Below are 23837 nucleotides of genomic sequence, written 5' to 3'. Positions count from 1 at the left end.
GTTAGGAGTCTTTTTAGTTGTTGCCCGGTCAAATATAGTCGTTGAAGGACCTGCATTCCCTATTTAACTGATCGCTCAGATTTGTTCCTCAACTTGTCCTGACGATGAACCACACTAGTTGGTTCGAAATGCGTCGACAAATGACTCTCTATGTGATTTTGCCGAAATTATTCTCACTACCAAATTTTTGTTTCAAGGAATGTTGAAGTTTGCAGAATCCAGACCTATGCAATGTTTTAAAAACTGATTGGTTTGACCCGGAAACTGGTCAAACCGGCCGGTTAGGTGGCCCATCAGGTCAAACCAGCAGAAAAACCTGGCTTGACCCTTCATTTCGCACATAGAAGGGAAAAATCGGTCCCAACCGGCCGGTTTAGGACAGAACTGGCTGGTTTGTGGTCAAACCAGTCAGTTCTGTCCTAAACCGGTCGGTTAACTGCCAAGGCTACAGAGGACCCACGCAGCGCGGTTTTCCAAGTTTGTAGGGTGTTTTGGAGGGAAAATAAGGGTTCTTTCCCTCCAAAAACAGCCTCTCCAAGCCTTTAAAAGGAGCTCACCCCCCTCATTTGCCTCACACATCTCATTTGGAACTTTTGCAAGTTTGATTAGGAGCTTGGAGAGTGTTGAGTTTTTGCTGGAGTAGTGGAACGGCAGAGAGCTTGAGCTAAGTAGTAGTCATCATGCCTCCAAAAGCCAAGGATACTGCATGGGCTCATTGTGATATGATTGATGGCAAAATGATCTACAAATATTGCCAAAAATCTATTGGAGGGGGTATTAACAGGTTCAAGCAACACTTGGTTGGGATAGGAGGCCATGTAAAGCCATGTGAAGCACCAAATGACTCAATAGGGTATATTAGGGCAAAATACCTTCAGTAGTTTGAGACTCAACTCACTGAACCAATAGAGAAGTTTGTGACTCAAGCAGTTGCAAATTTTGGGAGTTGAGACTCAACCAACTGAGTTTGATCATGATGACTCATCAGAAGTTTCAAGTGATAATGTTGATCACTATTATGATATATGTAGACTTGTAGTAGGCCAGTGGCCCCAGAGTTTGTAGGCTTTGTTTTTGCACTCTAGAGGCCATTTAGAGCCTCATTGCTTATGTATTTTGTCGATGATATGTATTGCACTCGATGCCATTTTGATATATTCACCTTTACATGGTATATAAATGAGCAATCTTTGCATATTTTGTCTCTATTGGCTTGGAATCATGGTTTTAAATCTTAAAAATAGTTTTTTCATTAAAAATTAATTATTTAATGTATTTTTTTTAAACCGGTTCGTTAAGACCTGACCAGTCCCAGTTCGACCGGTTTCGGTTCGAAACCCGGTTCATTAGGTGCACCGGTCCGGTCACCGTTTTGGTTTTTAAAACATTGGTCCTATGATAACAATTCATTACAAATTTCTAGTGATCGGAAGATTCCATAGAAGATTAATCTAGGATGGTCAGATTGCTTCTCAGTTCGACAATTTTATTTATCACTCCAAGGATCTTATCATCTTGTGTCAATGAAGATTACAACTCGAAGAATACCAAAGGATGCAAATAGTTTACAAGACAAAGAAACAGATGACACACTTTATCAACAATAAGCTTTGAAGACAAAGCCTTTTGAAGAGGAAGGCAATGTTATGAATATAATTTATATAAAAATAATAAAAAATGTAAACAATAATAAACATAAATAATGATTAATTAACTAGTAGTCAATAATGAAGAGGCATGTCTCTAAGGACATGATCGTACATGAAAGGATACCTGCCTAGGGTATATAAGCAGGCCCTCACCATCATTTGTAATCATCTCACTTGTATTCAAATATTATTATATATAATTACTTGTCCTACAATGGATGTTTTTGTCTTCGAAGCATTTTGAAGATTATTGCAGGTATACAAACTTTGATCGTTACATTGGTATCAAAGTGTTGATTTGGGGTAGCATCGGATGTGCTCTAGCCACGAAATTTGGTGGAGAGGTTGGGGCACATGAGATCTCCAATACCCAGAAAGGGTTTGGATAGATTCTAAACAGTTCAAGAGATATTAAAATAATTAATATTTTTAATGGAGTAAGTCTAAACTTAGGGAAATTAAAATATTAATGTGGATTAATATAAAACTGTGTTAGAAGGGTCCAAAAGACATGGATCAAGCCAGATCTAATCTTAGCCGTTAATTAGGGACTTAACCTCAATCGTTGATATGTCAACGAGAAAAGTATAAGAGGAAGGCTTGAGGGACACTTGGAGATCACACCAGAGTGATCAGTCATTCTATTCTCTAGAGTGGGGTTTGCTAAGAGAGATAGAATCAGTGATCAGTTGCAGCGAGGGGTAGTGAGTACCAAGTAGAAAGGTAGGGACAGTGCCGAAAGACCAACGCAGAAGTAGAGAGAGGCAGACGCAGAGCCAGAGGGAGCCACGCGGAGGCAGCAGGGACGGCGCAGAGCCAGAAGGGCATGTGTCATCCACGCTGAGGCTGTAGGAGTGACGCAGAGAGCCAGAGAGGCTGCGCAGAGCCTCAGTAGGAGTGCGAGAGGCACAAGAGTGTTGCACCAGTGCAAGATGGCACAGAGAGGGGTGCAACGGTGCGAGATTTAGGGAGTTGTTGCAGCAGCGCAGAGGTCAAAGAGGGAGCACTTGTCAGCAGTAGAGGGAGCTTCAACATCAGGAGGGTCTCTAGCCCAACATAGAGGTCAAAGTTGGGAGATCAGTTACTTACTTCTCAGTAACTGAGTTGCAGTGCAGCAGTGGACAGCACAATGCAGCATGATGAGAGGAGTTGCAGTGTAGATGCAATGTTGGAAGAAAGGACCAGCGGCAACATGGATGCAGAGGGAGTTGTCGTACAGATGCAGCAATGGCAGTGGCAGAGCCATGGGTAGCAGCACAGGATGTGGCAGTGCAGAGGATGACGGGCAACAGGCCTAGCATCAGCACAGGGACCGATGTCGGATGATCAGGGTGATACTCAGTGAGGAGTATTACTAGAGAACACTCTTCTCTAAAAGGGAGTGTTGATTTGGGGTAGCATCGGATGTGCTCTAGCCATGAAATTTGGTGGAGAGGTTGGGGCACATGAGATCTCCAATACCCAGAAAGGGTTTGAGCAGATTCTAAACAGTTCAGGAGATATTAAAATAATTAATATTTTTAATGGAGTCCCTAAGTGTAAACTTAGGGAAATTAAAATATTAATATGGATTAATATAAAATTGTGTTAGAAGGGTCCAAAAGACATGGATCAAGCCAGATCTAATCTTAGCCGTTAATTAGAGACTTAATCTCGGCCGTTGATATGTCAACAAGAAAAGTATAAGAGGAAGGCTTGAGGGTCACTTGGAGAACACACCAGAGTGATCAGTCATTCTATTATCTAAAGCAGGGTTTGCTAAGAGAGATAGAATCAGTGATTAGTTGCAGTGAGGGGCAGTGAGTACGAGGCAAAGAGGTAGGGGCAGTGCCGAGAGACCAGCACAAAAGTAGAGGGAGGCAGACGCAGAGCCAAAGGAAGCCACGCAGAGGCAGCAGAGACTGCGCAGAGCCGGAAGGGCCTGTGTCATCCACGTAGAGGCTGTAGGAGTGACGCAAAGAGCCAAAGAGGCTGCGCAGAGCCTTAGTAGGCTGACGCAGAGGCCAACAGGGATAACACTAACCTTCAGATTGTGCTGGAGAGGGATTTCGTGGAGCAGGCTTTCCAAATACGTGTTTCCGAAGAGAGGTATTGCTGCCAGATTTTTCTCTGTCGGGTTAGCCAGTTTGGCACCTAGTGTACTCAGAAAAGAATTGCTTAAGAATAAAACCCTCAAATAGTTGCACCGGTTTTCCCGCATTGGGTTTTTCCGAACACATTAGTCCAAAAATAATTGTGTCATTTGGTGTGATTGCTTTTGTTTCCTTTAGTTGATGATCTGTAATATGTTGAGCATGCACTAGTGTTTATTTTCAGTACTTACATTGTAAATAACTCGTTAAGTAACGAAACAAGTAGGTAGAAATAAATCAGTAAAGTGCATGGAGCGTTTCTAACTGGTAGACTTAGAAACTTCAACACAGAGCATTCCTCTAAGTATACGAACTTTGTTCGTTATATTAGTATTAGAGCATTCCTCTGAGTATAGAAACTTTGTTCGTTACAAAAATATTGTCGTTGCAACTTGTCACTTAGTACATGTTTGGGTATCTATTGTAAATTTTCCATTAGGAATATTACACACTAGTTGCCTTCTCTAACCATGGATTAATTTGAGCTCTCTAATTGAATGCTAAATAAAATCCCTCGACTAACTTTTTAGCTAAAGAAGGGATTTCAAATGAATTCAAATGCTATACTATAATGTGTTGTGATATTAAGTCGTCAACAATTCTCTATGTCCTCCCTGCAATTATATGCATATCCCTCCAGAATAGGTCCATCTAAGTAACCCCATATAAAGTTAAAAAGACAAACAAGAACACAATTTTATGACTTTGTCTTAAAAGCTTGTTGTGTGTGAGTTGCATATGATCATTTGGAGTACATCATCAAAGCTCACAGAAAAACCTCTTGGAACACACTTACAACACCTAGGCTTACCATACCAAATAGTTTCCTAATTTTAAAAAGGTAGATCACAAAAAATCCCGACATGAAATATATGGAAAGGTCTTGAGTCGTTAGTTGTAACCACCCATCCATCCAGGCTAAGTTAAACTTTCATGACAATCTAATTGTGACTTCTATGTTGGAGCCTCCAACCTGTTGACCACTACGTGTCAACTTCCCATAATAGTACACGCCCTTTTTCGCAAAAGGGATAGCGCTTGAGCGACGTAACCTTGCTTGTCATCATCAGCCCGATCATATCGTTTTGTAAACCCAGTCTGCATGTGTAAATTGTAAATAATGTAAATTGCCTAGGTGGACCTAATTTTCTAGTGATAATCTATATTCCGGAAGGTTTTTTGTCTCACCGATCCATGATCGGCATAGTTTTCCTTCAGTCTAACCCCAAAGCCGAAATGAATTTTGTCATTAGAATCTTAGGTGAATCCTAGTGTGTTGATCTGCTAGATTATATTTGGTTGCAGAACTGGGTGGTCCATGAAGGTCTATGTCAAATGGGTTTTCCCCCCTTGAGATGTAAAATTGTAAAAGTCATGATGTAAAATGTCTTGAGGGTTAGAAAATGTTTTAATCCCCTCATAAGTCCTAAGTCCTAGGTCCTAGGTCCTAGGTAATTTTTCCAAAGGCTAAGTTCGAGGATCCACTTAAAAACAAAAAAAACAATAAAAAATAAAAGATATAAATAAAATTAAAAATAAAATAAAATAAATAAATAAAAATTTAAAAAAATAATAATAATAAAATAATAATAAGTCAAATTTTTGAGTAAATAAATGCAGAATTTTAATTTTTTAATATATTAAAATGCATTTAAAAATTCGACGGATGAGATTAAAAGAAATCTTGATCCTCATCGACGGTCGAGATTAGTTTGACATGGATCACTCGAACTAGCTGTTGGGAATTTTTTTCTTTAAATAGGGTGCTAGGGGTCATTTGAGATCAGATTGGATCTGAGAGTCTGGTGCTAAAGAAAGCTCTCTTGTAGTCATTTTTTGTGCAATAAAGAAAGACTTTGGGGTTAAAAATCTTGTTGGTGTTACTCTTCTGGAAATGCTGTAAGATCTTTTATTTTTCTGCATAATTTTATTTTCAGTCATCGATAATAGCTTGATGAAGATTGATTCAGGCACAGGTATCTTGTCTGATCTTTGGGGTTTGAATGATAGTTTAGATTCTGAAATATAATGGCAGGTATCTCCATTTGATCTAGATTTCACTATCGTTTTTTCCCTCTATGTTAATGGTTGATTTTAAGCTGTGCAGGAAATCTTAGTTTTGAGTTTACCGGGCGTTAGGGGAAGTTCTCGGCTGAACCAGCGAACTCTCGGATCGCGTTTTCTGAAAAATCTCAGCTAGTTTTAATCTCGAGCTTATCATCTGAAATTTGTTATGAATGCATGCAGGGTTTTCTGACGTATCTCACATTAAAATTAAATTTTGATAATATTACTATGATTATTGACAAATCTCACTGCTTAAGAGTCGAAAAGCTGTAAATTTTGTAATTATTTAGCTGGTTCTTAGGGTTTTTAGGGTTTCATTTATTTTACATTTTCAGGTTCTGGTTGTTTGTTTTCATTGTTTTCAGGTTGCAGGTACGAGTTTTCAAATTTTTCTAAAGAAGGTCAGCTATCTGCTCGCTAGGGTTTTATTGCCAGAAAATTTTCTTTTTCGAAATTTTTTAGAAAGTTGTGTGCAGCTCCTGGATTGTTACCAACCCTCAACATTACTGTCCATCAAACTCTCTGCCTCACGCAGCAAGTTCCTACCTCTTCTTTCTCTGCTATCCCCGTAGCCATCTGCGTGTACCAACGCTGCCAAAAATCCGTGATTTTCCTCATTCACGCTGCCATCTTACAGTAGCACGCTGCAACCCTCTGCCAACCCTCACGCGTTTCTTCCAGTCCGAGCTCCATTATCCTTGCCATCACTAACCCTGCAAATTAATTTAAAAAAAAAAAGAGGGGGATACGCTGCCTGTCCACAGCCCATTTCTCTCTTTTCCTTTGCTCATTGTTCCATCTCTTTGCGGACCTGCAAACACAATCAAAGTCCGCATCCATATACCTGCGTCCCCTTGCTCCGCCATATGTTGCAGACTCGTCCACGCAGATTCTCTTCTCTATTTGCCATCGAGCTTCCCTTCCACGCAAAGCCTTCAACTCTCTCTCAGCTCCCCTCGTTGTTGCCTATCCTCAAACCTGCAAAGCTGCTGACCTCCAGTCTCCAAGCTTCCACGCTGCCCTCGAAGCATCATCACGCAGCAGATCCCGCCGTCACAACCTGCAGCTATATACTTCAACTTTTTTTTTCAAGCGTATGTGGTTTAGAGTTAGGTTGTTTTAAATTTAGATCTTGGTATTAGTTTAGCATTGGATATAAAACGATTTCAGTTTTGCTTTATTTTTCTTTTTGCTTTAAAAAAAAAAAAATCAATTCTTTAGATTAGATTAGTCTTGTTTTGTATATATATATATATAAAAGACATAAAAAGTTTTCCTTCTTTTTACTTTAGATTAGATATTAGATTTAGTTTAATTTAGATTAAGACTTTAATTTTGTTTTATTTCAACCTTTTAAATTAAAAAAAATAAAAATAAAAATGAGCATAAAAATGTCTCTTTAGATTCTTTAGATTAGGTGTTAGATTTAATTTTTCTAAAATTTTGACAAAAAAAAAAAATTCATAAACATTTAAATTTAGATTTAGAATTAGACTTTCTTTCTACTTTTGATTTCATAGCTTTCAAGATCCGAAAAATTTTTGTTTAGTTTTGATTTTAATATAAAAAATATAAAAATCTCTCATAAAATATATAAAAGCATGAAAAGTTTTTTTTTAACTTAGAGTAGATTTTTATTTGATTTAGATTAGTTTTTTTAAGCAAAGAAAATCATAAAAAGTTATAAAAACATAAAAATCATAAATGTTTATAAAAAATAAAAACTAAAAGGTCCCTTTAGTTTAGTTTAGATTTTAGTATTATTTAGATTTTAGATTTAAAGTTTCATTTATTTAGCCTTTAGTTAGCTTAGTTTAGTTTTATTTGAAAATATAAAAAATATTTTGGAAATTTTTTCCCAGTTTCAGCCTTGGCTCAGGGATTTGTCATGTTTGCGATATATCTTTTCTGCTGAGGCTAAAATTTTGATGTGGGAATAATATTTATCATTTCTCTATATGGTTAAATATGCTTAAATGTTCATTTGAAGATTAACTATATGAAAGTGATAACTAGTTATCATTTAAAATTACGTGGTTATTTAAAGCATTCAATCTTTCAAACTTTAATTGCTGAAATATTGTTAAGGCATTGAGCATTTATCAATTATCTCTCATCTGGTAAAAGTTAATCTTTGATTGAGTTATTTGATGGTAAACGATTTTTAATGAGTTCATATTTCTGCAGCATTTGATAAATAATCGTTTAATCATTTATTTTATAAGGCACTGGTCTATTAACTTAATAAAATCAATTAAGTGCTTGTTCCCCTCGTATCTCCCAACCCAACTGGTCCACAGTTGGTCATCCATTGTCCTATAGGGTCTACCCCCCTTAGCCGTGGGAGACAGGCTTAAACAGAGAGATCGGCGATCAGGGTGACAGCCCCCGATCTGAGCGTTGTCGTAACAATCTGTGCGACAACACAACCTATGTCTTCTCTGAAAAGATGGGAGTCCTTAATTTCTTGTAAGTAGTAACCTAGGAGAATTCTGTTGATTTTTAATGTACCTTGGACAAGTGGTTTCCCATGGGTTAGTCTCTACCTAGGGAAAAGTGTCCAAAATAATTCTTTTCCTAAGCGTGACTTTATAAAGTGAAAGTGACTTTATAAGTTGTAAAGTCAATGTTAAATTATAAAGTGAAAAGTGACTTTAGACATAAAGTACAATGTGGGTACTTTATTTAATGGATGAGTTAAAAAATAAAAAGTGAGAATTGAATGCACATTTATCCTCATCCCTTGATCTAAATGAATCTGAGCCATTAGATCTTAGGGTTGCCCAAAAGTCATTTAGGGAAACAAAAGGGGGAAAATAAAAGAAAGACTGCATTCATTCTTCATGAGCAGATTGGAGAAAGGAGGCTGAGAGCTGAAGAAGAGTTTTGAAGGAGAAATTTGTTGCAACATGCTGAAGGAGTAATTTCTGGGCAAAGTTGGGCATGGAAATCAAGGCATAGAAGACGGGAGAAGGTGCAATACGAACAGCATTGAATGTGGTGAGCTGCACACCGTTCAAGATAGGTGTTTGAAAAAAATGAAAAAAATCCGTACTATGCATACGGAGTCCGTACAGTCCATACAGAATCCGTACAATACATATTTTCAACTTCAATTGGGCACGAAAATAGAGGCAAAGTGGGCACGATTTTCAAGGAGTTTTGGGCTGAAGATATAAGTTTTATTTTGCTGTTTTGTTTTGTCTGCAAATGTATTTTTCCTGAACTTGAAAGATAAATAAAATTGAAGAGCCCTCTAACAGGTTTTCCCTGGAGAAGATTGAAGGGGTTTTTCCTAGGTCTAAGTTGACCAAAAATTTGTATGTATTTTTATGTGTGTTTCTGGTCTGGTTATGTCCATATTTATTTTCAGCATGTGTTGACAGTCCCATGTGTTTTAATCTGAAAACTTCATTTCCAGAATTCTATATGTCAAATGTATGTTTATGGGAAAGAGCATTTAACTGAATGGCAGTGATAAGGTGAAATTAAAACCGGGTTGGGATTGCAGGAAACTTTTTTTTAGTCATCAAATTTCAACAAATTCATCTTAACAATGAAATTTTTCATGAATGCTAACACTTTTTAATTTAAAAAATGGGTGTTTTAGATAAAATGCCCCCAGAAAACTAAACTTCAACCAAAAACCTAACAACATCAACCCAATCATTCGCAACGAAGACTACATAAAGAATACTTCCTACAATTTCTTCAGTTATAGAAAGAATCATCTCTAAATATTGCATGTTATGTTTATTGCGCAATGTAGATCACGTACCAGATAAGGACCTGCCCCTGATTTACTAAGTTTACATAATAAAATTAGAACATAATAAGATTCCAAGCCATACTCTATGTTTCATGGAACATGAATGCAAACAATGTTTAATTGACATGGGTGGAGAAAACTGCTAGACAAACCCCATTCAAATCACATATGTAACAAAATGAAGAAAATGCACAAATAATCTTGGGTGTAATTCTGAGGACACTAACTATCCACTTTTAGTGTTTGGTAACTAAAAGCCTCTAATAAATTTAGAGTACTAGGCCGTTAACAACACTTGTAGTCCAATCAGCCATTAGGCCAATGTTCTTTATTACTTTCTCACACATGTGACCAATGTTGCGAACATTGGCATTGGGATAAAATCAGCAAGGGTCTGAAAAACCAAAAAATCGTAAAAATCGGGAAAATACCAGTAAAAAATCAGCAAACATCGGCAAAAAAGATACCATAAAAATATCTTTAAAAATCGACAAACATCAGCTGGGCCAAAAAATTGTGATTTCGAGATAAAATCGAGATGTTACCGAGATGTTCACAACACTGCATGTGACAAGTATGTCTTTATGGAAAAATCCTCTATAAAACTTAGAATATATATGACTACAAATCCTATTACCAAAGTCATCAACTCCATAAAAAAATCAAGAGGGCTTTAAGGATAGATTTCAGGGCTTGAAAGTTGCCTCTTGTTCAAGCTTTTCTTTCAGCAGTCTCAAGTCTTCAGCTTTCATGCCCTGCAAGCTGCACAAAGAAGATAAAATATGTCAAATCCGCCGATTAATTTACAATCAAAAAATTTGTGGATAAAATGTATAAAATTTCTTGCAATTTAAAACATGCAGTTCTCAAGCAGTCTGCTAAACAAATGCCAAAAGACAAAGTTCAACTTGCACCATCAACTGAGTCAAATTTCTATAGTGATTGACAGAAGTACACAGTAGCAAAAAGATCTAAACGTTACCTTTTCAGACCAAGGAGTGGTGGTTCATCAGGATAGTTCGCAGTATGTGAAAATGTCAAAGCTACACGGACTGCACATAACAGCAATTCATTAGTAATACCATTTTTCTGTATTATCATCATATTCACTCAATAGCTATGCAACTAATCCTCAAGCTCAACTAAATCTCAAACTCAATGTACAGCGCATAGTATTAGTAAATTTGGTTGTGATGTAGGTATCCAACTTATTAAAAGGCTTTCTTCCTGTACATTCTAAAAAGTCTCAAACATTGCCAGGATGAACATGAACCCATACCATAGTTCTTTAAATTTTAAGGAGTGACTGAACCCTCCCTCACCCCATTACCATTGTAAAGCATTTCTGAATACTTTCCTTCCGTTGAATTAGTTTCAGTGTTTTGATTATTTTACAGTTGTTCTTGTACCAGTTATGCTAATGTTTGATTTTTCCATATGTTGACAGTTTCATATGATATTTTGATGCCCTAGCTCCAAATCTAACTATTATCTTTGTGAGGGATCAAAGGCACTTGGGAGAGCTACAACATGAGTTCCCAAGGGGAAAACCATTCACATGTTATATAATGAGTAATGCATGCAATAATAATATCTAACTCCTATAGAATTGAATCTCAACAAATTAGGGCAGAATAGAAAAACCCTAGATTAACAATATATTCCATACATTAGACATAAAGCAAAACTTTATCAAATACAAGGTTCACTTACAAGATAACAAGCATGAATAATCCATATTGATCCAAGATAACTTCTCCAAAGACAAAGACATAGTTCCAATACAAAATTCGTTCCATAGATCACATCTTTCCACAAGTAATGAAGACTGAAATTCTCCTAAGTGAGGCTGAATTGTCCAAGTGATGATGATCATAAATGAAAAGATTTTTCCTCTATTTATATGAGGAGGGCAAGTCTAATTAGCCTAAAAGCCCCTCATCAGCATGTAAAATCATAATCATGCATTGCATTACAAGTCAACCCAACTAGCTTAGAAAAAGGATCAAAAAATAGCCCACACGTGTGAGCCATGAGACCTTATGAGGTTGACATCATCCTCATTTGGGCTCTGGATCATCTTCCATCTCTCAGAGAGTAACAAGGCTAGCCTGGGAGCATGCTAGTCTAGGTGCATCATCTCGAGGAATCATCAAATGTAGTGCAAAGTAGCAGAACATCCTGGGTGTAGAAGGTGTCCAGGGGTAGGTGTGATGTGATACTACTATTTAGAGAACAAGGCTCTCAACTCTTCACCTGTGGGTGCGAATATGCTTTTCAGATGGCGTGGGTGCCTGTGGGTAAGGTGCCCAAAGCTTGGGTTGTGGAACCAACTGACAATTACAACATAAAGTCTAGTGAAAGCAACCCGTCATCAGGTACAATAATCATTTTTGCATCTAAGTGAACCAAGTTTGAATCTAAAGGGTTATTTAGCAATTCAAATAAGACTTCCCTTCCAAAATTAAGGCCTTGAACTCGCAATCGTGTTTCCTCCCTAGGTAGGAGTGGCTAAAGGACAACCCTATTAGGTGTTTCTAGGCCCCAAGGGGAAGTAACATTTCCTCAGTCCACCCTTCAATTGATAGGTGTTAGTGAATATTGATGGTAACAGAGGGGAAAAAACTTCATGGCCAAGTGTCATGGTCAAAGGGACCAGCAAGATGGGGATCCATATCCTGAGTGTATAGATGCGAGTGTGAAAATTCTTAGACTTGAAGGAACCCCTACTGCAGCAAAGTTGAATCTACTTCACCTACTTGATTTTTAAATTACATTTATCAAGTTATTCTTCTGAATACTGAAGCAATTTATTTCTGCAGCCTACACTAATAAAATATTTGATCTCATGAAACAAAAAACAGAGCAAAGAACAAGATACATAGGACACACTTATTTTTGGACACAATAGTCCCCAGAAAAACCCAATGCAGGAAAACTGGTGCAACAGTTCTGAGGGTTTATTATTATGCAGGAGAAATATCTGAATACAATTCTAGGATGCTCATCTAGCAATCCTTTACAGAGAAAATATTGGCAGAAAATCTAAGTGAGTTTTACCTCACTTCAACCGGCAGAATTTCGACTGATCCGGCACAAGACTGGCTAACCCCGGCTATTTTTGCGTTGGCCCTGCTCACCTTCTCTACCCTCTGTGTCAGCTCTCCCAGTTGTTCCGGCAGTTTCAATTGTTCTGGCAATTCTGGATTCTGCATGACAGGCAGCTTTTCTGCGTCAGCTCTCTCGACTACTATGTTGCCTCTTCATCAACTCTCCCGTCTACTGTGTTGCCTCTGCGTCAGCTCTCTCGTCTACTGCGCTACCTCTGCGTCGGCCCTCCTGGCTGTTCCGGCAGTTTCGGTTGTTCCAACAATTATGGATTCTGCGTGACAGGCAACTTTTCTGCGTTAGCTCTCCCAGCTACTGCATTGCCTCTCTGCAAGCTCTCTCTGCCTTTCTATCAGTATTCTCCAGAAATTCCTTCTTCCGGATTCTCACTGCCCCTTTGCTGCTAGATCTCCCCAATCAATTTTCCTCCTGAGAACTTCTCACCTCAGAAAATCGATTTCCTCGATCTCTCTAAGTGTATTTCCAAATGAACCCCAAGCCTCCATTTTATTTTTCCTACTAAGTCTTCAACGGCCAAGATTAAGTCTTTAATCAACGACTAAGATTAAGACATGACATGATCCGCCTTCTAGATCATTCACACCCATATTTTGATTAATACCCATTAATATTTTAATTTTCATAAGTTTAGAGTTAGGAACACCATTAAAAATATTAATTATTTTAATAAAATACAATCCGGGTGGAATTTCACCAAACGGTTTCTAGGTTCTTTCGAACTCATGTGCCTTAGCCACTCCACCAATTTTCAAGGCTAGAGCACTTCCGATGCTACCAAAAACTAACACTCCCTCTTAGCAAGGAAAATGCTCTAGCAACAATGTCCACCTGCATGTTGCTCTGTTTCTGAAGCACCTCCCCTTTCTACACTGTTGCTACCACCAACACTTTGCTACTGCTGCTACTGTTTTGTTGTCCATGACACTGCCACTGCCACTGTTGCATCTGTACTACAGCTCCCTCTCAAACGCTGCATCTGCTATGCTGCTAGCACTACATCCATACTGCAACTCAGTTGTTGAGAGAAGCAACTGAAAAACATCCAAAATTAACTAAACTTACTCTGTTCAGCGTAATACCATGAATGTTGGAATTTGAATGCTACTAGTCTTTGACCCTCTGAATCTTTTGCGTTGTTGTTGATTTCTGCATTGTGCCAACTGCACTACTGCCAACCTTGCTATGCGTTGATCAATCTCTGGCCCCAAGTAACTGCATCTATCCTCCAAACAATCCACTGCATCATCTGACACTAAGTCCATCTCACTACTGCTGACTCTTGGGCTCTCATAGCAAGGAATTGATCCAAGAGGTGGACTCCTCAAGGACCCTGCCCACATGTAGTGCTCCTGACTACAACTCAATATTGCCCCATCTCCCTCCTGGAGATGTGTGGGCACTCATGGCATACTCTTCCTCGTCTATCTTCATGACTGCAACCTTTGGACCATGCTTCTCGTCCTCATCCTTTTGCTTCAAATGACACTGAGATGCAAAGTGACCCATCTCACCACATCAGAGACATTTCACCTTCAAAATGTCCTTCTTCCGCTTCTGCCTTTGTTGTCCCTTCGATGCTAGAGCTGAGTTTTCCTCCTCCTCGTTCGTCTTTGTGCCACTCCCACTGCTGCCACTAAGGTTGACCTTCACTAGGTCCCTCCTTAACTCCTCTTGTCAAATCTCCTCCCATGAAGGTAGTTTTTCTCTGCCCAATATGCATTGGACGAAAACTTGCCATTCATCGGAGACTACATTCAGGACTATCCTCACCAGTGCGATTCGCTGAGGAGTGGACCCCACTGCAGCAAGTTGGTCTCTAGTGTCCTGAAGACGCTGAAAATAGAAGTTCGCCCCTTCTCCTTTCGGCATCAAAGTCCACTACAACTTCTGCTTCAAATACATCTTCCGCTGTTCAGAAGAGCCTTCATACAGAGAAGACAAGGCTTCCCACATTTCTCGGGTTGTATCCTTGCCCTGCAAGTGTGAGACCGCATGATCTCAAACTCCATCAAGAATGAGCCTCTTTGCCTTCCCCCGCTCGGCCTTGTACTTCTTCTTTTGATCGTTGTCAGCAAGAACAGCTACAACATTTTTGACGTAGGCCTCGAGATCATATTCCTCTAGAACAGCTAAGATTTTGGTCTTCCATATCAAATAGTTGGAGGCTCTGTCCAACTTGTCCTGATCTTTGAGCCCATAAGATGCCATCTCACCCAACTGTCGAACTGACTCCTCTAGTCACTACTTAACACTGCTCAGCGAGTGAGAAATTCGAACTTTCTGGTGGAAAGTTCTTTGAGGAGAAAATTCCCCTTCTACGTGTCTTCGTTCTTTTCCAATGGATTTCTGCCCTGGCAAAAACTACACCCTTCAAGCATTGTGTTGAGGCTATGCGTCACTCCCTCTGCCTCTGCAAACTCACGAACTAGAAATCGTACCTCTCTATCATCTCACTCAGAGAGAGATTTCCTCACATTTGCTTCTGGCAAGGACTGCGCAATCCCTTCAAGGGGATTCAAATTGCTACCAAGTGCAGCTTTCAGCCTCACTACTCAGCACTTGATCTACTCTTCTTGTTTCAAAATCAATGCTTTGATACCATGTGAAAATTCCTAGACTCGAAGGAACCGCTACTGCAACAAATTTGAATCTACTTCACCTACTTGACTTTTAAATTACATTCATCAAGTTATTCTTTTGAATACTAAAGCAAATTACTTCTGCAACCTACACTAATTAAATATTTGATCTCATGAAACAGAAAAAAGAGCAAAGAACAAGATACATAGGACACACTTATTTTTGGACACAATAGTCCCCGGAAAAACCCAATGCAAGAAAACCGGTGCAGCAGTTCTGTTGGATTATTATTATGTAGGAGAAATATCTGAATACAATTCTAGGATGCTCATCTAGCAATCCTTTACAGAGAAAATACTAGTGGAAAATCTGAGTGAGTTTTACCTCACTTCACCCCGCAGAATTTCGGTTGGTCAGGCACAAGACTGGCTAACCCTGGCTATTTCTACGTTGACCCTCCGTCACCTTCTCTGCCCTCTGCATCAGCTCCCCCGGCTGTTCCGACAATTCTTGGCAGTTTCAGTTGTTTTGGAAATTCTGGATTCTGCGTGACAGGTAGCTTTTCCGCATCAGCTCTCCTGACTATTCCGGCAATTCCCGACAGTTTCGATTGTTCCGGCAATTGTAAATTCTGCGTGACAGGCAACTTTTTTGCATCATCTCTCTCGGCTACTACGCTGCCTCTCTGCAAGCTCTCTCTGCCTTTCTATCAGTATTCTACGGAAAGTCCTTTCGAATACTCACTGCCCCTCTGTTGCTAGATCTCCCCAACCGATTTTTCTCCTGAAAACTTCTCACTTTAGAAAATCGATTTCCTCAATCTCTCTGAGTGTATTTCCAAATGAACCCCAAGCCTCCATTTTATACTTTTCCTATTGAGTCTTCAACTGTCGAGATTAAGTCTTTAATCAAAGGATAAGATTAAAACATGACTTGATCCGCCTTCTAGATCATTCTCACCCATATTTTGATAATACCCAATATTTTAATTTTCCTAAGTTTAGACTTAGGAACACCATTAAAAATATTAATTGTTTTAATAAAATACAAACCACGTGGAATTTCACCAAACGGTTTCTGGGTTCTTTAGAACTCATGTGCCTTAGCCTCTCCACCAATTTTCAAGGCTAGAGCACTTCCAATGCTACCAAAAAAAAATAGTGAGGAGGGAGCAATCATGGATGCATGAGTTACCAAATCGGCCTTTGTTTGTCCACCCCTCTTGTGCACCTTTACTTTTGTTTGATTTTCTTGGTATTACTTCTCGTCGCCCAAAGGGTTAGTGCTTGCTTTAAATGATGTATGGCAGTTGTATTACTCCTTAATGATGAGGCAACTCATTGCCCATCGAAATTGGGACATGCAAGGGTTCCTTTTTATGATGTAATGGAGCAACTTGTGCTCAGGAATCGGGTGATGGCCATTATCTTTGTTAGGGATCAAAGGCACTTGGGAGAGCTACAACATGAGTTCCCAAGGGGAATACCATTCACATGTTATATAATGAGTAATGCATGCAATAATGATATCTAGGTTCTATACAATTGATTTTCAACAAATTAGGGCAGAATAGAAAAAACCTAGATTACCAATATATTCCATACATTAGACAAAGCAAAATTTTATCAAATACAAGGTTCACTTACAAGATAACATGCATGAATAATCCATCATTGATCCAAGATAACTTCTCCAAAGATAAAGGCATAGATCCAATACAAAATTCGTTCCATAGATCACATCTTTCCACAGGTAAAGAAGGTCGAAATTTTCATAAGAGAGGTTGAATTCTCCAAATGATGATGATAATAAATGAAAAGATCCTCTCCTCTATTTATATGAGGAGGACTAGTCTAATTAGCCTAAACACCCCTAATCGACAAGTAAAATCATAAGGATGCATTGGGCTACAAGCCAACCCAACTAGCTTAGACAAAAGATCAAATGATAGCCCCCACATGTGAGTTGTGAGGCCTTATGAGGTTTAACATCATCCTCATTTGGACTCTAGATCATCTGCCATCTCTCACAGAGTGACAAGGCTAGCCTAGGGGCATGCTAGTCCAAGTGCATCATCCTAAAGAATCATCAAATGTAGTGCAAAGTGGCAGAATGTCCTTGGTGTAGAAGGTATCCAAGGGTAGGAGTGATGTGTTGCTATTGCTCGAGGAGCCAACCCTCTCAACACTTCACCTATGGGTGTCAATATGCTTCTCAAATGGCTTTGGTGCATGTGGGTAAAGTGTCCAAAGCCTAAGTTGTGGAACCACCTGACAATTACAACATAAATTATAGTGAAAGCAACCAGTCATCAGGTACAATAATCATTTTTGCATCAAAATGAACCAAGCTTGAATGTAAAGGGCTATTTAACAAATCAAATAAGACTTCCCTTCCAAAATTAGGACCTTGGACTCATAATTGTGTTTCTTCCATAGGTAGGAATGGCTAAAGGATAACCCTATTAGGTGTTTCTATCCCCCAAGGGGGAGTAACATTTCCCTTGTCCACCCTTCAATTCGTAGGTGTTATTGAATAAGGATGGTAACGGAGGGAAGAAGACTTCATGGCCAAGTGCCATGGTCAAAGGGACCAGCATGATGGGATTCACATTTTGAGTGTATAGATGTGAGGAGGGAGCAATCATAGATGAATGAGTTACCAACTCGGCCTTTGTTTTTCCACCCCTCTTGTGCGCCTTTTACTTTTGTTTGATTCTTCTTTGTATTATTGCTCATAGCTAAAAGGGTTAGAGCTTGCTTTGTATGATGTGTAGCGGTTGTATTACCCATTAATGATGAGGCACAACATTGCCCATCAAAGTTGGGACATGCAAAGTTCCTTTATGATGTATTGGAACAACATGTGCTCAAGAACTGAGTGATGGCCATATGAGTGATGTAGAGAGCTCATGCTAGGCTTTTGCCCGCGTGCTACTATGTATGTCTTGGCCATCTTTTGCATTTGATATTCTCTTATTCTATTTTGTGGCCATAATATAATTTTCCTTTTCTTTTAGCTACATCAACCTCCCGAGGCAAAGTTTTGAGCCCTACCCAGGTATCTAGGTGTATGTGTGTGCTAGATCCCCAAGAACTAATGGTCAGTTGAACCCAAAGAATGGAAGTGGAATATGGTACGCCTAATTTATTCCTGCAAAGGTTGAATTCACATTATAATACTTTTGTCAACGAGTTTCGAACTAAATAGTCAACAAAAGTATTATAATGTGATTTCCGCCGAAAAATCACAGAAGCTTAAATTCAACAAATGGTTGAAATGTTCGCCTACAATCAATTTGCTCACATACATTGATTAACAAATATATATATATATATATATATATATATATATATATATATATATATGATTCAATTGAGGGATGATTGTTACAAGGTTATGTAGGTATAGGAGTTGACTAGCCATGAACCCGAAAAGACACGTCCCTTGTTGATTTGGGGTAGCATCGGATGTGCTCCAAACCTCAAATTTTGCAAGGAGACTTGAGCACATGTATTCCAAAGAACCCAAAAAGAGTTTTGGGAAATTCCACCCTGAAGTGATTTTATTAAAATAATTAATATTTTTAATGTGGTTCCTAAGTCTAAACTTAGGAAAATTAAAATATTAATGGGTATTAATCTAATCAGGGGTGAAACTTCTAGAAAAAACCATGGATCAAGTCAAATCAATCTGAGCCTTTGATTATGTTTTAATCTAGGTCATTGGTTGTCCAACAAAAAGATATAAGAAAGGGCTTTAGGGTCATTTGGAAAATACACAGAAAGAGAGAAAATCGATTTTCTAAAGTGAGAAATTCTCAAGAGGAAAAATCAATTGAGGAAATCTCTTGCAGTTGAGGGGCAAGGATAGCATCTTCTAGAGAGAGAGATTATGAGTTGGAGATACATCAACAGAGAGAGGCAGTAAGTGATCCAGAAGCCTTGACGCAGGGCCAGAAGGGCCACGCAGAGGTGACACAGAGGCAAAGAGAGAGTCGAAAATCAGAGCAGAGGGTCAGTTTCAGCAGCCGGAAGCCTGGGTGTGAGACAGGGAGGTTGAGAGCAGTGACTCTGGGCTTCTGATCGAATTCCCAACTGGGTGATGCAGTGCCTAAAAGGGTTGACGTTGGGACAGCATAGAGGCAGCGCAAAGCTAGCGCAGTGCCTGCCAGGGGCATCTCATCCAGTAGCCAGAACAGCCGGGACTTTTCTCAATGATTGTGTGAGGTAAACTCACAAAGCTTCTGCCAGTATTTCTCTCTGTAACTGAATAACCCTGTGAGGTATTCAGTGATGTATTCAGATTTTGCTACTGCTTAATAATAATAAGCCCTCAGAGTTGTTGCACCGGTTTTCCCACATTGGGTTTTTCTGGGAACTATTTGTCCAAAAATAACTGTCCTATGTGTGTATTTTTCTTTCTTGCTCCGTGTTTTGTTTCCACATATATATAAATTAAGTGAAGGTTGCAAATGTATTTACTTTGAAATTTACAGTAGAAGACAGTAAATAACTTGCATGATTTAATCAAGTAGGAGAAGTAACATCAGTTTGCTCTAGTAGGATTCCGGCTTCGGAATTTTCACATCCCTTGGGATTGATGCCTCCTTAAATTAATTAAACACCCTTAACTTAAATTATAATTATTAATTTAAATTTATTTAATATTTTTCTCATTTAATTATATATAGTTATGAAACATCTAATTCATAACATTGCCTCTCCCTTGAAAATGTTTTGTCCTCAAAGCAGAGGCAACGTTGGGTGTTGTTGAAGAAAACGTTTTGTTTCCCATGATAAATCTTCCTCTGGTAGTTTCTTCCACTTGATGAGGTACTCTTTAATAGTCTTGGATCGTAATACCTTCTCTCTGGTAGCAAGTATAACTTTAGGCTTGAAGATGATTCTTCCTTCTTCATCAGTTTCAGGTATCTCAGTTTAAACTATTTGATTCTACCCCAATACTTTTTTGAGGCTTGATACATGGAACATGTTGTGGATTCAACAATTCTCTGGTAGCTTCAGTCCATAAGCCACACTACTTATTTTTTTTATTTGGTATGTTCCTTAATATTTAGTATTACAATAATGCTACTTTAGTGTTTAATGTTGTTTCTATTTCTATCTTATTAGCAGTTTCTTAGACGAAACTTGTTATTTCTATTTCTTAGTAAAAACTTGTTGTTTTTATCTATGTAAATACATTTGTATTATTTATTGAACTTCATAGCTCATTGTAAATCAATTCAATTCATTTATTGATTATGGTATCAGAGCTCGGGTATTTCTTCGAAATAATTTTTCAGTGTTTGAAAAATTTCTTGCTTCATTTCGAAATTGCTCTCTAGTCTGAATCTGGGCGCTCCACAAGCAAAGAACTATTCTGACGCAGCTGAATTGCATCAACACGCTTCATAGGTTTATTTCGTTGAAAGAGGGATTGTTGTTCACGAGTGTTGAGAGCAGCCAAAAGAATGTGAATACGATTATGTTCATTAACACAGAATCATTCCAGCCAGTAGCGGAACTTGGTAGTTTTTTGTTTTTTGGCGTCACGCTTTACCTTATTTCACGTTTGACATGTCGGCATCGGAAGTTTCTGATTTGGTTTCAGTCTCGGCAAGCTGAGCATCTTGTCTGGCATGCTCGGCATCGGTCGCTGCACACTTGGCCTCGGCGTTGATATGTTTGGCCTCAACCTCAGCATCTTAAGCTTGAGACTCGTCGTCGATGTGCTGGGCCTCAATCTCCATGCGCTATGCATAGGCTTCCGCATGCACACGCACAACTTCGACATCTACGGGTTTGGCTTCAGCCTCAGCTGATTTGATTTCGAAATTAGCGCACTTGAGCTCGGCCATCAGCGTCCTTGGCGACATCGGCGGCTACACAGTGGTCAGCCTCAACAAAATTGGCAGCGGCCTGCGTGACAGCGGCTTGGCTGTGGGGCGGGTGGTGAACCTCTTCCAAAGTTTGCAGATTCCCAACCAATAGCAGGCGGCCCATTTTTTGCTTCCCTGTCATGAATAGCACGGGGGACGTCGTTGTTCGATCCATCGAGCCCATAATCATTCAACTGTCACGCCCAGTATTCTGTTCACATATTGGTATTCCTGTGGTTGGGGTTTCGTGAAAGAAAAGGTCTGGTCAAATTTTTTTATCTCCGCCATTTCACAACATTTCAACATTATATAATTGAAAGGACCCACAGTCCCTTATTCCTTCTTCTTTGACCGAGTGGATTCCATTTGAAGCTACTGCAAAATCAGACGTCCGAGCTACGATTGGAGAGTTATTCTCAGGGTTTAACGTAATTCCATCTGTGGATATAGAATTCTGTTGTTCCAAAATATAGAATTTGTGAGAATTTTTTTTTTATCTCTGTCATAGACAAACAAAACCTATTTTTAGTATGTGGGGATTCTTGCCCAGTAAGTTATTTTGGTAAAAGATCGTGGTCTATATATTTACTTGAACCTGCTTCTTAGAACAATTTCTGGCACCTGTCAGTTCTTTTTCTCCAGAATCAGCAGGCATCTACATTGAAATCCGTGCCGGATTTTTTTGTTTTCTGCGTCTTGGGAAACGTGCAAATGGCCTCACTAACCAATTTGATGTTGGAAGGCAATCAGCATTTTAATGGCAATAATTATAACATCTGGAAATAGAGAATGTTAACCATTTTTGAATATAAGCGTCTTGACCAGCTCATTCTGGGCAAAGAACTCAGTCTTGGTACACCTGGTACTGATCAAGATAAGTTTGATGATCGAAATCAAGAGGTTGTTATGCTTCTCAAACTCTCTGTGACTGATGATCAATTACCGCAGATTCCTTCCAACAAGACAGCTGCCGAAATCTGGCAACATTTGAAGGAATTGCACGAGACATCCGACAAGAGCAGAGCTTTTTCTCAAGAATCAGTTGTTCTCCATCATGATGGGCGAACATATGTCTTTACAGGAACACCTTAACAAGATTAAAGACATTCAAGATCAGCTCGAAGCCATTGGTCGAACCATGGAGGAAGAAGATATGGTAGTCATCACTCTGAAAAGTCTACCAAAACCTTATGAGCACTTCATAGAAACACTCAACATTACCTCCACTAATGTTGATCTGAAGTTTCCAGAGTTATGCACCAAACTCATGCAGCAGGATCGTTGGAAACAACAGTTTGGTAGTGGTGCTTCATCAGCCTCCTCAGAAAATGCTTTTGCTGCCAAATATCAGTCCTCTCAGTCTTTTCAGCAGAAAGGTTCTTCTCAGCCTTTTGATCTCGCTAAAAAGAAAAATGTGCAGTGTAATTATTGTCACAAGTTCGGTCACATGAAGAAAGATTGCCAACAGAGGATTGCTTTTGAACAGAAGAAACAGGGAGGGTCCCATCAGACAGCGAATGTTGCAGAACATTCCGAGCAGACAGAATCTACCTTTTACACCTTTATGGCTAAGAGGTCATCAAATCATGTCCCGTCTTCTGCCTGGTACATTGACTCTAGTGCATCACACCATTTCTCTCACAGGCATACTGGTTTATTGACTTCTCATCTTTCAGTGACTTCGTGGTATTCGATGGGGGTGAGGAGTACACAGTGGTTGGCAAAGGTACAGTTCAGATCCAGTCTGGTGGGCGCACACTCATCTTCCTGAATGTGTACTATGTTCCTGGTATGGAAATTAATCTGTTGTCTGTCAGCGAGATTATGCAGAACTCTCCTCAGCTCGATGTAATGTTCAGTGCGCACAAGTGCTCCATTATTGACAGGGAGACTCATCTTACGATTGCCGTTGTCCTAGAGGATCATGGTCTATACAGGCTTCTTGACACTAGTGATTCTCCAGAAGTGGCTCTAGCAACTCGTGTTTCTCCCATCAGCACTTTGTGGCATCAGCGATATGGGCATCTAAACATTCAATATCTTTCTCAGCTATCTCGGGAAGGACTTGTGTCAAAGTTACCTGATATTCAGACTCAGCAGTTGGGAGTGTGTGGTGCCTGTCAAGCTGCCAAGCAACACCAGTCTTCATTCAAGAATGGAGAATCTTGGCGCATCTAAGGTATTCCAGTTAATTCATGCTGATATTTGTGGTCCTATGAATACATCTTCTATTACTGGTCGCAAATATTTTTTGCTTATTGTAGATGATTTTAGTAGAAAGATGTGGGTGTACTTTCTAAAACATAAATCTGATGTTTTTAGTATCTTTCAGAAGTTTAAATCCTTAGTTGAAAAAGAGTCTGGCTGTAATATCATAACTCTTAGGACAGATAGCGGGGGGGAATTTTGTTCTTCTGCTTTCTCCAACTTTTGTGATACTCATGGCATCAAACGCCAATTAACTACACCCTACACTCCTCAGCAGAACAGTGTTGTCGAACGTCGCAAGTTGCAACCGTACGGTTGTTGAAATGGCTCGTTCCATGTTACAACACAGGAGTGTTCCAAACAAATTCTGGGCTGAAGCAGTTTTTACTGTTGTCTATCTTCTTAACCGATCACCTACT

General features: G+C 39.2%; 1 protein-coding gene across 2 annotated transcripts in view; it reads right to left on the bottom strand.

The window, feature by feature from the left end:
* LOC149257413 (Ubiquitin-conjugating enzyme family protein) overlaps positions 1-23837 on the bottom strand; it is a 310163-nt gene that overhangs the window by 176881 nt on the left and 109445 nt on the right. For both annotated transcript variants that reach the window (XM_089414286.1, XM_089414281.1), the window contains exons 5-6: positions 10600-10669; positions 10322-10379 (exon numbers count right to left, since the gene is read on the bottom strand). In XM_089414286.1, the coding sequence (XP_089270412.1) occupies positions 10322-10379; positions 10600-10669 (128 nt within the window). The remainder of the gene's footprint in view (positions 1-10321; positions 10380-10599; positions 10670-23837) is intronic.

This window comes from Pinus tabuliformis, chromosome 6, assembly GCF_031772625.1.
Source record: "Pinus tabuliformis cultivar Carrire ecotype Pingquan chromosome 6, CPIR1, whole genome shotgun sequence".
Taxonomy (NCBI): Eukaryota; Viridiplantae; Streptophyta; class Pinopsida; order Pinales; family Pinaceae; genus Pinus; species Pinus tabuliformis.
The sequence above is the reverse complement of the archived record's forward strand: the minus strand, read 5'-3'. Positions and strand labels throughout refer to the sequence as shown.